We start from the raw sequence: 14,854 nt of genomic DNA, 5'->3' as shown, positions 1-14,854 counted from the left end.
CCACATCAGCCCGTCTTTAAAGGGAAAGTTGCTGAGTGTTAAAGCATCATTTCCCCCCCTCTGCTCTCTCTTCCAGGAAGTCGATGGCAATAAAGTTATGTCTTCATTTGCTCCACACAACTCATCTACCTCACCCCAGAAGGCAGAAGAAGGTGGTCGGCAGAGCGGGGAGTCCCTGTCCAGCACAGCCCTGGGCACTCCAGAGAGACGCAAGGGCAGCTTGGCGGACGTGGTGGACACCTTGAAGCAGAGGAAGATGGAAGAGCTCATTAAGAACGAGCCAGAAGGTAAGGACTGGCTAGGGAAACAGAGTGCTTCTGCTGGTTTTAATAATTTGACTTTGAACTTCTAGTTGTAACTGTTGGTTTGGGTTATTTAATTGAACAAAATGGAAATGCCTTTTTTTTTTTTTTTTTTTTTTTTGGTTTTTCAAGGTAGGGTCTCACTCTAGCCCAGGCTGACCTGGAATTCACTAGTGTCAGGGTGGCCTTGAACTTACAGCGATCCTCCTACCTCAGCCTCCAGAGTGCTGGGATTAGAGGCGTGTGCCATCACGCCTGGTGGAAATGTCTTTGTTTTTTTTTTTTTTTTTCATAAACGCTCAAGTACATCTCCTTTATTTTTTAATCATAGATTAATGTTGCAATATCTTCTTTATTTTTTACTCATGCATAAGTTATGCTTGCTTGAGACTCAAATATTCAAGAATAGAATGGGACAGGATCAAGGAAAGCCACCAACTTGATGGACATCTGCATTCAGGGGTTTTCATCTTTGATTCGGAGTATCACTTCAGAGTATTTTGTAACCTTATAAATGAATACCCTGACCGATCGATTCTGGAATAGTCCGAAGTGACTTTGGTTATGTCCACTTAAAAATTAGTGTCCCAACTCTGACATACACATTTTACTGCTTATTTGCTGACCTTCCAAGAATTCTTTCTTTTAAGATTTCAGGCTTAAGTCCTTTTAATAGTTGCTGATAATAGCCTGAAGTGATGTGCTCAGCGGCTTATCTGAAAAGCAAAACAAACAAGCCAATAAAACAGCTAATGCAACTTGTGCCGTCTTATAGCAAGGCGCTCACTCCTACTTAAACCTACACCTATCCCAGGCATGGGAGACATGGGGCTTAAGGAGCCCGCCTCCTATTTCAATCACATGGAAGGTCAAGACAAGAGCACCACGAACTTGCGCCCACACCCTGCAGCCCAGCGCATGTGTGGGGGAGGGGGAGAAGGGAGTGGGGGATGGGAGAGCAATATCACAGCGTTGGGCTTAGTCCCAATCTGTTGGACACTGGCACCAGTGTGATTGACGCGAAATGTGTGGTAACCACTATATTTGGAAGTCATGTGATAAATATTTCTGGGCTTCTAGCAGATGTAGAGTGAGGACATGGGTTTTAGTTAAAATTTGTGGAATTCGCATGATCTTGGAAGTGAAAAAAGCTCTGGAGATATAGTCTTATCAAATAGGCCTTGCAGTATTTTGTTATCTGACATTCCTTTCCCATGAAGTTTCAAGGCAAACCCAGGAAAAATAGCTTTAAAATGTACGTATATATGCATTATATATGTATCATTATACATATACATATATATATATATACACACATATATGTATATATATATGTATGTATTATATATATATGTTAGACATTTTCCTGATATTAAAAATATATGCTTATCATTTAAAAAACCATTACAAAGAATAAATTTTTAAATATCATCTGAAATTATAAATTTTTGATATGATTCTTAATTTGATGACATACTTATTTTATCTTTACTTTTAACTATCCTTTCAGTTACTACTTGCTATTCTTTCTCCCTTTAAATTTGCATGCATTATGTGTCACTTCACGTTTTAATATGGTTTCACAAAAAAGTAGGGGAAAATGGTTCTCAAATACTCTTGAATATGGCAAGAGTTCTCAGTTATAACTCATAACACATATTAAATTATAGCATATAACATCATAATACAATTATGTCTTTTAGTTAATATGTCATTATTCTAGAACCACATTAGGTTTCTAGAAAAACGAAGTAGATTGATCTGAGTTGTCACTCATATCCTCCAAACACTGACCTTCCTCTTTTTTGCCACCTTACATTGTTGTATATAGTGAACCAATCTTAATATTTTTTTTATCATCTGAAGTACATACTCCAGTTTCCTTCATTTTCATCAAATTTGTTTCTTTTTTTTTCTTCTTTTCCTTTTTTGTTTCATCATGCCCTCCCTCAACAATAGTTTATGTTTAATTATCTCATCTGGTCTCCTCAAACACCTGGTTAGTGATAGGCTGAAAGACTGGCTGGTCTTCATCCTCCCTCTTAAAATAATTTTTTTAAAGTTATTTTTAACTGAAATCTAAAATCCTCAAACTCAGGGTACCTTATGATACGGTATCTCAGTACATATATACATTTCTGTTACCAGATGAAACATTCCTGACTCCTCAAAACTTTATGAGCACTTCTGTGGTTGATATATTTGCAATCCTCTTTTCTAAGGTTTTTTGAGTCACAGCCCAAAGCCCACCTATAAACTCACTGATTCTTTTTTTTTAAAAAGGAATTCTGGGGCTGGAGAGATGGCTTAGCAGTTAAGTGCTTGCCTGTGAAGCCTAAGGAGCCCGGTTCGAGGCTCGGTTCCCCAGGTCCCACATTAGCCAGATGCACAAGGGGGCGCACGCGTCTGGAGTTCGTTTGCAGAGGCTGGAAGCCCTGGCGCGCCCATTCTCTCTCTCTCCCTCTATCTGTCTTTCTCTCTGTGTCTGTCTCTCTCAAATAAATAAATAAATATTAAAAAAAAAAGGAATTCTGTCCATGCACATTGCAGGATGTCCTGCTATTAAGATATGTCAAGTGATTTTCTCTTGATTAAACTGAGGATCAAGGTGTAGGAAGACAATGAGTACGATTTCACAAACAACTTTAACACATCATATCAATTACAATACTTCCTATGCAGTCAGCAGCCTTGATGACCTTAACAGCCTGAGCACATTATTGTCATGAACTCCCCCCACCACGGCAAAGCTGCTTCCTTCCCCTTTCCCACCACCAGCCTGTATTGTGAGCATCCGTAAGGATGGAAAGTCACCCCATACTCAGTTAGAGTGAAGAATTTATCTAGATATTGTGGCCAAGGAAATCTGTCTCTTCTCTCCCATTTGTTAATTATTCAATCATTTATTTGACTGTTCTAGACTGATGCAACCTTACCTTAAACTTCTGAGGTTCTTTAACAGACCACTGTCAACGTGTGTGTTTTTCAAAATTGTTTTAAGCATTTCCTTATTTCTAAAATATATGATGCTGGACACTTCTGTATTTCAGGTCTGGTCCTTCAAATTAATGCTTCTTAAAGTTCTGGTTCCTTTTATTGGAGAAATATCTACATGCAAGATGTGTTCATTACTTCTGGGGTCACATTTATTTCCAGATCCTTCAGTGTGTCATTATGTGCATATTTTCTATCCATAAATACTGATGTCTAATTACATCTGTATGAAGGTATATCTGAATTCCCAGCAACGTCTCCAACACTAATCCATCCATCCCTTCATGGATTTTTCTAGTCTCTTCCTTGGTGATTGGAACATCTACAACACCTCACCTTTGAGAAACTTGGCACTTGCTGCCCACCATAAACCCACCCGATTGTGTAATCCAAGCATGCATGTGCGACACTGTCTCATGGTGGGCTGTTAGTGCCCTAGGAAATGCCATGATCAAGTACCAAACTTATGTACTGCCTATTTGGATCCTACAGATTCTGTTCATTTCCCAAGTAAGGTAGATAACTTAATTTTCCCTTGCCCCATTCAGTGTATTTTTTTTTCCTTAAATTTGTAATATAATCAAATACTTATTTTTGTTTTCTTCTCTGATATCCCTCAAACTTCTAAGTTTTTATTAATTCCTTATAACCACTCTTACATTGCTAAATGGTTTTACAAATAAGCATTGCCGCATATCCGCCAATACCTCCACTCTAATGCCAAACATCTTTTTAGCACCTTGAAAGTGGCACCTGTTCTGCCCTCCGTCCTTCTCCAGACTCCTGGGCAAACAACTGTTCATCTTTTCTCTCTGTTCAGTTTCACCTTTTGTAGAATATCATGCAGTTAGAGTTGGCATTTCATTTTCTCTTTCATTGAATAATTTCTATTTCTGTCTGTGGTTTGATGGCTCCTTTCATTTTAGCAGGGTAATTAGTGGTGGTGTAAAAGCTCCATGTCGTGTTTATCCATCTTCATGTGGACATCTTGGCTGCTTCCAGTTTGGACTTATTGTGAATAAAGCTCAGTAGACTGAGAGCTTGGGAACATGAGTGTGACGGTACAGCCATCAATGTTTAGCTTTGTGAGAAAGTGTCTCACTTCCTTCAAGATATCTGTAATGTTCGCATTCCCACCCTCAACAGTGGAAGTGTTCATCGTTCCATATCAAGTTCAGCATTTGATGCTTTTGAACATTTGGATTTTATTTATTCAAATAGGCGTGGGTGCAAGTCTCATAGTTGTTTCTGCTGTCAGACCCTAATGATCAGTGATGTCCATCTCCCTTCATATGGTTGCCATCAATATGCATGTATTCTCTGGTGAGGTATCACTTTTAAAAGTTAACTTATTTTATATTTTTTAGAGAGAGACAGAGGGAAAGAGAGAGAAAGGATTGGCATACCAGGGCCTCAGCCACTGAAATCGAACTCCAGTCACATGTGCCACCTTGCGGGCATGTGTGACTTTGTGCTTGCCTCACCTTTATGCATTTGGCTTCAATGAGGTCTGGGGAGTTGAACATGGGTCCTTAGGCTTCACAGGCAAGTGCCTTAACCACTAAGCTATCGCCCCAGCCCTGAAGTATCATTTTCATCATCCCCTTCCTACATGTGTGAAGTCATTTTAGTATAGATAATGGTTGTCATAACATGACTTCTCTCCTCTATTCCTAGTTTTCCGAGTTTGTGTCTGTTCTCGTGTAATTATGCATGTCTGTCTGTGACCACTTGTCTTTACATAACTGGAGAAATGAGTTTCAAATGTTGAACCATCAAACAAACGGAATAAATCCTGCCAGGTCATGATTTACAGCTCATTATGTTTTCACACATGCTCACACACACACACACATACACACACACGCATGCACACACGCACACACCTATGTATATGATTTTGCTTGCTCAGGCTTCATTGAGGATCTTTAAATATATGAGTATGTGATGTACTTTTCCTTTTATGTATTTATTTTTTCTGATACTGGTAGGTAAAGTGATTCTGGCATCAAAGAAAGACTGAGGAAGAGTTTCTCTTTGAGTATTTATTTTAAAATGTTTTCTTAGTTGCAATCGTACTATAGAACTAAAGGCAAGTGAGTCCCAACTCTTCCTTGGTGTGGGTTATATTACTAAAGAGATTTTATGTGTGGTTGGGTGGTGTGTATCCTTAGGTGATGTTCTCCTTGGAAATGGTGTGCCATGTTCACAATGTATCATATTTACTATAAGGAACTATTTGCTGTGAGGAACTGTTAACTTGAATCTATATGACGGAGCTAAAACCAGTGAATATGCGTAAGAGGAGATATGGAGGGAGTCAGTACCTACAATGTACTTGACAGGTGAAATTAAGGATAAGTGGAAACTAGCAGAAGATTTTCATGTTCAGTAACAGCTGCTGAAGTCCCAGAGTAGACATAAGAATTTCTGTAGCAGAAAGGTTTGGCACAAGGAAGCATCACCATTATATATGGAGGTTAAGTTATTTTTGTTCCTCCAATAATAAACTTAATGAATATGGCCCATGAAAATAAAGTTCCAAAGAGGACTGACATGGTAAGTTAAAAAAAAAAAAAAAAAGAGAGAGAGAGAGAGACTTAGAGAGTGCTGGGAGTGGAGAGATGGCTTAGCAGTTAAGGTACTTGCCAGCCAAGCCTAAGGACACATGTTCTAATCTCCAGGTCCCACGTAAGCCAGATGCACAGTGACATAACCACACAATGTCACACTTACACATGAGGGTGCACATTTGTCTGGGGTTAGTTCACAGTGACTGAGGGCCCTGGTGCACCCATTCTCCCTCTCTCTCAAAAATAAATTTAACAAAAGACTTATAGAAATAAGAGAAATAACACTTATGGGGAAATAGAATATAATTGAACAAAGAAACCATCAAAATATCTGGGTTTCACAAAGCGAATTGGTGGTTACAAAGCTGTGGAGTGAGATTTACAAACACAACTGACCTTGAGATGTGTGCTGGGTAGAAAAAAAAAAAAAACTATAGTAGACTCGCTAGGATTGACAATTTGCCCTGGAAAGAATGTGTGTGTATGTTTATTTTATTTTTCTTTAAGTAGTTTGTTTCTCAATGTTTTTGTTCAAGATGAGACATCACACTGCAGCCTTGGCTGGTTTGGAAGTGACTAGCAGCCCAAACTGGCCTGAATTCATTGTGATCTTCCTGTCTTCGCCTCCCAAGTGGTGGTACACAGGTTTGAGTTGCCACACTTGATTCAGAAATGAATATTAAATTACTGCATTAACTGAGAGATATATCAAGGAGTAATATAAAAGGAAGATAAAATAGGTATATATTGAAGGAATTTTCTGAGTTTTTTTTTTTTTTAACTTGAAAGAGAAATAATGAGGAATTAGATATCAGGACGGATGCATGTGAGTCTTGCAGCCACTGGAAGCTCTGCTGACTTTTAAAGACTTCACTAATGCAGGGGTACTGGTCATGCGGGAATATGGTCATGAAAGCCCTCCATCGTCCATTTGTCAGGAACGTGGTGCAGTGTACACCGCCGATAGTCTGTACTTCTATAATTACCGAGCATAAAAACAAAAAAGAATCACCACTTAGGAATCAACTTGATGAAAGAACTGAAAAACGTGTAAGCAGGAAAACCACTAAACCTTGTTACAGCTCTGCAAAGAGAGCAACTGTAGGAAGGTTTCGGGGACACAGAGTGAATGGATGGAGGCGTCGTATTCACAAATAGATGCCACAGAGAAAATCTTTTCTTTCCTCGAGCTATTTTTTCCCATTGTGGTTTTCAAAGGCTATTAAGATGAACAGCAGGTTGGGATGAAAATTTCATTAAGCCCCAGCTAAATCATTAAGAGCGAGCCATATCCGGGTTTTTGCTTCCTCTCAGTGTGGAGGGAACAGATTTCATTGGAAGGACTGCGCTGTTCTCAGCCTCCACAGGAGGCCAGCCAGGTGAATTGGTTAGCCAGAAAGCAAGATTTGCCTACTGGTTGAAGCAGAGATACCTTGTCTGTGTTTTCCTTATTCTTGCTAGCTTATGTTTCAAGCAATGAATTACAATATGGTAAAATTCATATTTGAAGGAAAGCCTGACAATATAATTTTGCTGTTATCCTCTGACTCTGTCAGAATTATTGCCTGTCATTTCACAGAGACATTGGGCCATAGGGATTCTCACTGTTTAGAGTCTCTTTAGCCAATGTGACAGAGCGGAGTAAGTTTGTAGGAAATTCATGGCTCTCCACATTTGCATTTTATGTACCCTGTTCTTACCTCTCTGTTTCAGATGCGTTTCACTTGTCACTGCTAGTCTTTAGTAGACATCGCGAAGAAGTATGTGTATCTGGCTTTGCATGGGTACCAGCAACTTAAGCCAGGTCAGAGGGGCTTTGCAGGCAAGAACCTTTTTAATGCTGAGCAACTCCTTAGCAGCAATGAAGTTATGAAGAATTGATGCCACAATATGTAACAGACTCTCCATCTATCAATTATGTATGACATGTTAGGGGAAATGCACAAAATACATGAAGAGTTGTGTATAAAGTATGTAAACTGACATATGTTAAATGTTTATCAGGTGTATAATTCAGTATTGAAAGTTTATATGAAGCACTGGACTTTTATGTATGTCTTATCGACTGGGTTGACATGCCAGATTCAGGAAGCACTAAATACATGACCTAAATATAGATATACTTATGATCTCCACTTTCAGATGAGGGGAATTGATGATTCCACATGTCATAGAGTGACTAAGTGGCAGAGCCACTATCCAGCCTGGTATATACCCTATGTCTAGAATCCATCCATGCCTTAAGCCACTGTCCAGATTGGACACACCCTATGTCTGGAATCTATGCCTTCAAGAGTCCTAAACAATTCCTTCAGTTAAGAATTTTATCCAGTAGTTTACTTAATCTTATACTGTAATGCACATATCTCAAATTTCTTTTGAAATATTAAATAAGAGAGGAATATTTAATGTATATTTTTTAAAATAAATGCATTATGTCTCAATAGTGATCAAATTTTCAGAAATATTTTAATGAAAATCTTGTCTAAATCTATCCTTCTTGAGCTTAAATTGTTAAGGAAGGAGGAAAGAAGGAAAGAAAGGAAGGAAAATGAAAGAAGGAAGGTAGGAAAGAAAGAAAGAAAGAAAAAGAAAGACAAAAATATCGAGGCATAACTTAGTAAGAAATTGTTTTAAAATGTGTGGGAGGAAAATAAAATTGTGGAATAATAAAAATTGAGAAGTAACTGAAATAAAGGCATTATCTTATCCATCCATTGTTCTAGACATGGTGGTATAAAGAACAGTCTGGCAGCCTGGTCCATGTCCTAGGAGCCCAAACTGTGTTTTCACTGCTAGGTCATAAATTCATTTATTATTTACTGCATTTAGATTGAAGAATGCATGATCAATTTACTTTTGAAGATTATTTCAGTGACTATTAAATTTCAACACAAACAAGGCAGTCAGATATCCACTAAAAAACCCACAAAATACTGCAGACACATGTGCCACCTCATATATGTGGCTTACTTAGGTCCTGGGGAAATTGAACCTGGGTCCTTTGGCTTTGCAGGCAAGTACCTTAACCACTAAGCCATCTCTCCAGCCTCAGAGATATTAATATATCCAATATCCGAAAGCAGGAAGGACTTTTCTTCTGCAGATACAGGTATCCAAAGAAAGTCTGCAAATATAAATCAAATGATTATTTAGGTTCACTGGCCATATTCAGACCTTACATTGATTCCTCCAATTTTAACTTGATTATAGACTAGGTGAAATATCATTTGATTTTGGTAACATATTTTTGATATTAGATATCATACTGAAACCCAATATGTTCAAAGATACAAAGAATATATAAACAAAGATACCTTATATGCATATACATATACATATACATATGCATATACATATACATATACATATATATATCACCTTTCTTATTTTAGCCTTTCTGTATTAAGTCTTGTTATCTTTAGCTCCTCTCTGGAGTGGCCCATTTTTTCTTCCTCCTAGAGGCACAGGAAACAAGATCCATGCTCATTAGTTCCTATCTCTCTGTCTGCAGTTCCCTTATCCCTAAGTTGCTGGACTAAGTGGTTTTTGTTTGCTACTTATCCTTTTCACCTCTTCGAAGACTGATATTTTGATTTTTTCCCAGTTTCAAATATAGCACTGCATGCTTGGGGGCTTAGATGTCTCATCGTCCGCCAATGCTCAACTTCTTAAGGGAGAAGAACAGTGCACATGAATATGGGCCAAGCCCTTTGCAGAAATAATAAACACGAAGCTACTCCCGAGTCACAACCCCATGGAGAACCGAGTAAAGGAAAGGAGACCTTTACACACACCAGTCAGTCACCGGTGTTGGGCAAGCTACTTTTCGTTTAATACTCAAAAACCTCCGAAGTCAATATTTTTCTTACTTTGGAAAAAAAAAATAATTATGGCTGGAACATAGCTTGGTGGGTAAAGTGTTAGCTGCAGAAGTTTGAGGACCCTAGGCTGCACCCCCAGAACCCACATAAAATGCCAGATGCGATAGGACATGTTTGTATATAACCTCCTCCAGCCACATGGGGGGTGGAGACAGCAGAACCATGGTAGACCAAGAAACCACATACATGTAGCAAGGAACAAGAGACCCACCCTCAAACAGAGATGGTCCTTTGACCTGTTCATGCATGCCACGGACATGCCAATGGTCCTTCACACACAAAACCTCACACAGATACAATACACACACACACACACACACACACACAGAGAGAGAGAGAGAGAGAGAGAGAGAGAGAACAACAAATATCTAGTAAAATTGAGACTTAATAATGCCCCTTGTGTTTATGGTAGGGGAACTTTAATAGAAGAAAAATATCATCCTCCATGTGTTCCCTTGACCTTGAATGCAAGACTGCATACATCCCCACTCCACCCTGTTCATCCTTCCCACCATTTTGCAAAATTCACATTCTTCCCTGGCTCTTTCATATTCTTGCAGTTATCTAAATCCTCTCTGTTTTAAATACGACTATGTCCATTGATTCAATGCACTTGTGCCGTACATATCATTTCCTGTTTTATCCAACCCGATATTTTTTTAAAATTTATTTTGTTTATTTATTTATTTGAGAGCGACAGACACAGAGAGAAAGACAGATAGAGGGAGAGAGAGAGAATGGGCGCACCAGGGCCTCCAGCCACTGCAAACGAACCCCAGACGCATGCGCCCCCTTGTGCATCTGGCTAACGTGGGTCCTGGGGAATCAAGCCTCGAACAGGGGTCCTTAGGCTTCACAGGCAAGAACTTAACTGCTAAGCCACCTCTCCAGCCTTACCCTAATACTTTTTAAATTAAGGCTTTTTTTTTTTTGTTTGTTTGTTTTTGGTTTAGCATACAAAGAGATTGGGTTGGTTGTGACATTTTCATAACGTGATTAATACTTTGATCTTAAGTCTCTGCCACACTGTGGCCCTCATCTGTTACCTCTCTACCCCTGTATCTCCCTTGTTCCCCTCTTGTTGGCTTCATGCATTACCCATCCACCTCCTGTACTTCCATGCCATGAAATCAGGTCACCCGAATGTGCTGGCCAGAATTTGCCTTCTCCCTCACCACTGACACGAACTCACCTCTGCAGTTCTCACACAGCATTGTTTACCACCGCCTGTCTTCACCAAAACGTCACTGGCAGGGTCTGCCTTTTCTTGACCATGAGCTTAGTGGTCACAGTAGGAGCTTTGTGTAGCTTTTGCTAATACTCTGCTAAAAAATGAATCCATTCTTGGGCTGGAGAGATGGCTTAGCAGTTAAGCGCTTGCCTGTGAAGCCTAAGGACCCCGGTTCGAGGCTCAGTTCCCCAGGTCCCACGTTAGCCAGATGCACAAGGGGGCGCACGCATCTGGAGTTCGTTTGCAGAGGCTGGAAGCCCTGGTGCGCCCATTCTCTCTCTCTCCCTCTATCTGTCTTTCTCTCTGTGTCTGTCGCTCTCAAATAAATAAATAAAAAAATGAATCCATTATCATCTGTGAGATATATATTCCAGCTCTTGACCTTGGCAATTGTTTATCTTATTTGCCTTCCTCTCACACACATTCTCCATCATCACTGGATCTTTGAGACCATTCATTTTGCTTCCTTCTTGGACCTAGAGATTAATGTTCAACTCTAGTCACAAATACATGAGTCCCAGGACATGGAGGTACAAGTGTCGCATGCTTGTTGTATTAATGAAAACTTGTCATTTACCTCAACCTTTTAGATGACTTGAATATCACGTATTTCCTAAAGGATCTCTGGTCGTAGACGGTAACTCTGGCCCACTGTGGCAGATAACATAAGCTGATGTGGGAATGAGTTTGATGGGTGAAATTCGTGGCCGAAACTAAACTACGACTTCTTTAATGTCACCTCAGCATAATGGTAGATAGGACCTTGTGTGCATTAGGTGAGCTGGCACAAGGCACAGAGTCCACTGCTTCTGGTGGGCTCAAGGTATGGGCAGCATGCTTGTTGAATGGTGTCCTCTTCCCCTAAGCCCCCTCTCTTCCCTCCATCCCTCCTCTTAGGGGTGGTATTGACAAAAGGGTTCCTTTCAACCTCTTCATTTTTTCTGCTGTCTCCCAATGCCTCTAATGTTTTCTCAAGGGCCACAACCTTTCAAATCCATGAATCCTTTCTAGGGATTTATAAATCATGATGATTATTTTGGGGAAAAAAGACAATGGGAAATAGACACATTCACTAATTTTTGAGAACTAGTAAATGGATGTTTATCAAGTTTTCCTTACAGAAATCTGGACTGAATATTTGGTTTTGAGCTTCAAGTATCATTCAGACACTTATTATGCCATGACTTTATTTGAGCATCTATATTGTTTAGTCTTTGGTACATTCATGGGTGAAAATTTATAAATATGGGCTATATTTTGCAATGCCATTTTATTCTTCTGGCTTTTGGATTTTGTAGATTTTTGAGGAAGTCAAAGTCTCAACTTTGAATAAAAATATATTTTCCTGAAACTGATCATGTATCCAATCATTGTCATCATGAGAACCATTATATTTACTTATCTTAATTTGTGGCGACGATCATATTAATCCGACGATCATCCTCAGTGCTAACTGGCCTACTTTTGTCAGAGGGTGATGGAAGGAAACAAATGAGATTATGCATATCATAGCACTTTGTAAATTACAGTCCATTTGTAAATGTACAGTTATAGTCATTATTACATCTTGGCTTACTAGAAATCTCCTTGGGTATACTGAAAGTGTGATGTATGCAGTGTTTCTTTCATGGGATACCAGGACATTGAAGAATTCTGAACTTAAAAATTATTAGGAAACATAGGGCAACAGTAGCAGCAGCAAATATAAAACCCAGGAAACATAAAAGTCTGTTAACAGGCAATTGCTATCATATTCATTTATATGAATTCCTCCCAAATAAATATGGGATGAGCTAGTTTGCTTCTTGAAGCTTCACTTGACACTGTGGCAGAAATTTTCTCTACATTGATAACAGGTTGGCCCATGAATTGTTACTCAAATGAAAGTAAGAGAGGTACCTTATTCCATTTGTATGTTTTTTGTTTTTGTTTTTGTTTTTGTTTTTTTTTTGTTTGTTTCCACAATAAGTGTGAAGATGTATCAAAGGCAAATCTTACTGGAGTGCAGTATTTCCTAATTTTCCAAGATTTTAGCTTCCTCTTATGGAATTCATTTTCTCCCCTTTGTTGCTTTTTAAATAGCTTTTTTATTTTTATTTACTTATTTGAGAGAGAAAGAGAAGAAAGGAAGTGAGAGAGAAAGAGAGGCAGAGATGGTAGAGAATGGGTGCACCAGGGCCTCCAGCTGCTGTAAATGAACTCCATACACGTGCACCACCTTGTGCATCGGGCTTACATGGGTCCTGGGGACTCAAACCCGGGTCCTTTGGCTTTGCAGGTAAGCACCTTAAACTCTAAGCCATCTCTCCAGACCTTTTTGTGTGCTAGACATTCGACCATGTGTATGATTGTGTGCATGCATGTGTGTGAAAACATAGTTGCATTTCAGATCCCAGATATATTTGATTTTAGTAACCCACACCATCTCCTCCTTCTAAGAAGGTGATGCCGGCCTCTCCAGAAGAGGTTCTTTCCTGAGGATGTGCCTCGTGTGTGAGAACCTGTGTTCATTTGTGAATTTTTTGTTTCTAGTGGAATTCAGCTGTAGCCTGATTTATAGAACTGAAACCTTTTGATTTCTTTTTCCTGGACTTCCTCAGACAATCAGTGCTCATGGTTCTATATTACAAGACCCTAAAGACACATCTCATTGCCAAAGGCCCACTGCTTCTTTACAGGTGGCCGTTCATTGCATTTGGCACACATTTCATGAGGGCTCTTCTTGCAAGAACTGATGAAAGTAAGGCGATGGGCTTAGAAAAGTGTAGCTCTTGACCATTGTCCGTCTCTCAGAGAAGAAAGTCAGTGTTTTCCTTCATTCTCTCTCTCTACAACGCTCAGCAATGCAGTAACATTCCATAGTGGCAAATACGCCAAGAAATAAAAAAATAAAAATAAAAACCGCCACTTGTTTACCGCTTTGGATTGGGCAACATTTGCATGTATTGTGTGTATGTGTCATTCATGCACGTGTATATGTGTATTCATATGCGTGTGAGCCTCTGTGTGAGGCACATGCACACACTCATTCATATGGAAGCTAGAGATGGACTCCAGGTGACTTCCTCAATTGCTCCTTACCTTATCTTTTCTTGAGACATAATCTCTCACTGATTCTGGAACTGGCCGGTTAGACTACACCTCCGCGTCCCCAGCTCCGGGATGTCAGACATGTGCCGACATAGGTACCAGGCATCCCGACTCAGGTTCTCATGCTTTGGCTACTGTGCCAATCCACTAGCCTCTAAGCATACTTTTAGATATTTATGAAACAAAAATAATGTGCTGATCATTCATACATCACACTCTCTTAAAGCTGCAGATATGTATTTTATTGGGCGAAGTATCTGGTATTGGCATTTGCTGTGAACATAGTCGACTTTACTTGATGGCACCTTCCACTGTACTTTATCTGGGGGTTATTGTGATGAAAGTAAAGTCTCCCAGAACCCCTTTAGCCTTGGTTGCAATTGTATGGACATGCATCCGAATTAGATTTTCTACATGGGCAGAAAGCCCTCCCCACATTTAAGACTTAGTCTAGGGTTGCAGAAGAGAGCATTATAAGCAGTTCTTTTCATCTGTGATGTGCTCCAACATCAAGTACAATTATTCTGTTGAAAAGACAAGCCTCGGGTGTGTGATATTTGGCCTTGTGAACATCCCTAGAGGCATTATGTGTGTGATGTTTGACTTTAAGGTAGAATTCACAATGCTTGTTCTTATCATGTGAATGCCAGCTGGAGAGCATGCCTTTAGAAGTTAAATCGAGCCATACTGTTTTAATGGACATGCTGAAATAGAGAATCAGAATCACTCCTAATAGATCATCTTCCTAATGACAATTTTATTGATTTGTTTTTGGTGGCG

The 14,854-nt window shown here is 39.5% G+C and overlaps 1 protein-coding gene across 8 annotated transcripts in view; it reads left to right on the top strand.

The window, feature by feature from the left end:
- Sox5 (SRY-box transcription factor 5) overlaps positions 1-14,854 on the top strand; it is an 896,761-nt gene that overhangs the window by 577,272 nt on the left and 304,635 nt on the right. For all 8 annotated transcript variants that reach the window (XM_045139445.1, XM_045139444.1, XM_045139447.1 and 5 more), the window contains one exon: positions 77-287. In XM_045139445.1, coding sequence (XP_044995380.1) covers positions 77-287 — 211 coding nt within the window. The remainder of the gene's footprint in view (positions 1-76; positions 288-14,854) is intronic.

This window comes from Jaculus jaculus, chromosome 22, assembly GCF_020740685.1.
Source record: "Jaculus jaculus isolate mJacJac1 chromosome 22, mJacJac1.mat.Y.cur, whole genome shotgun sequence".
NCBI lineage: Eukaryota > Metazoa > Chordata > Mammalia > Rodentia > Dipodidae > Jaculus > Jaculus jaculus.
This window is presented reverse-complemented; position numbering and strand designations above follow the sequence as displayed.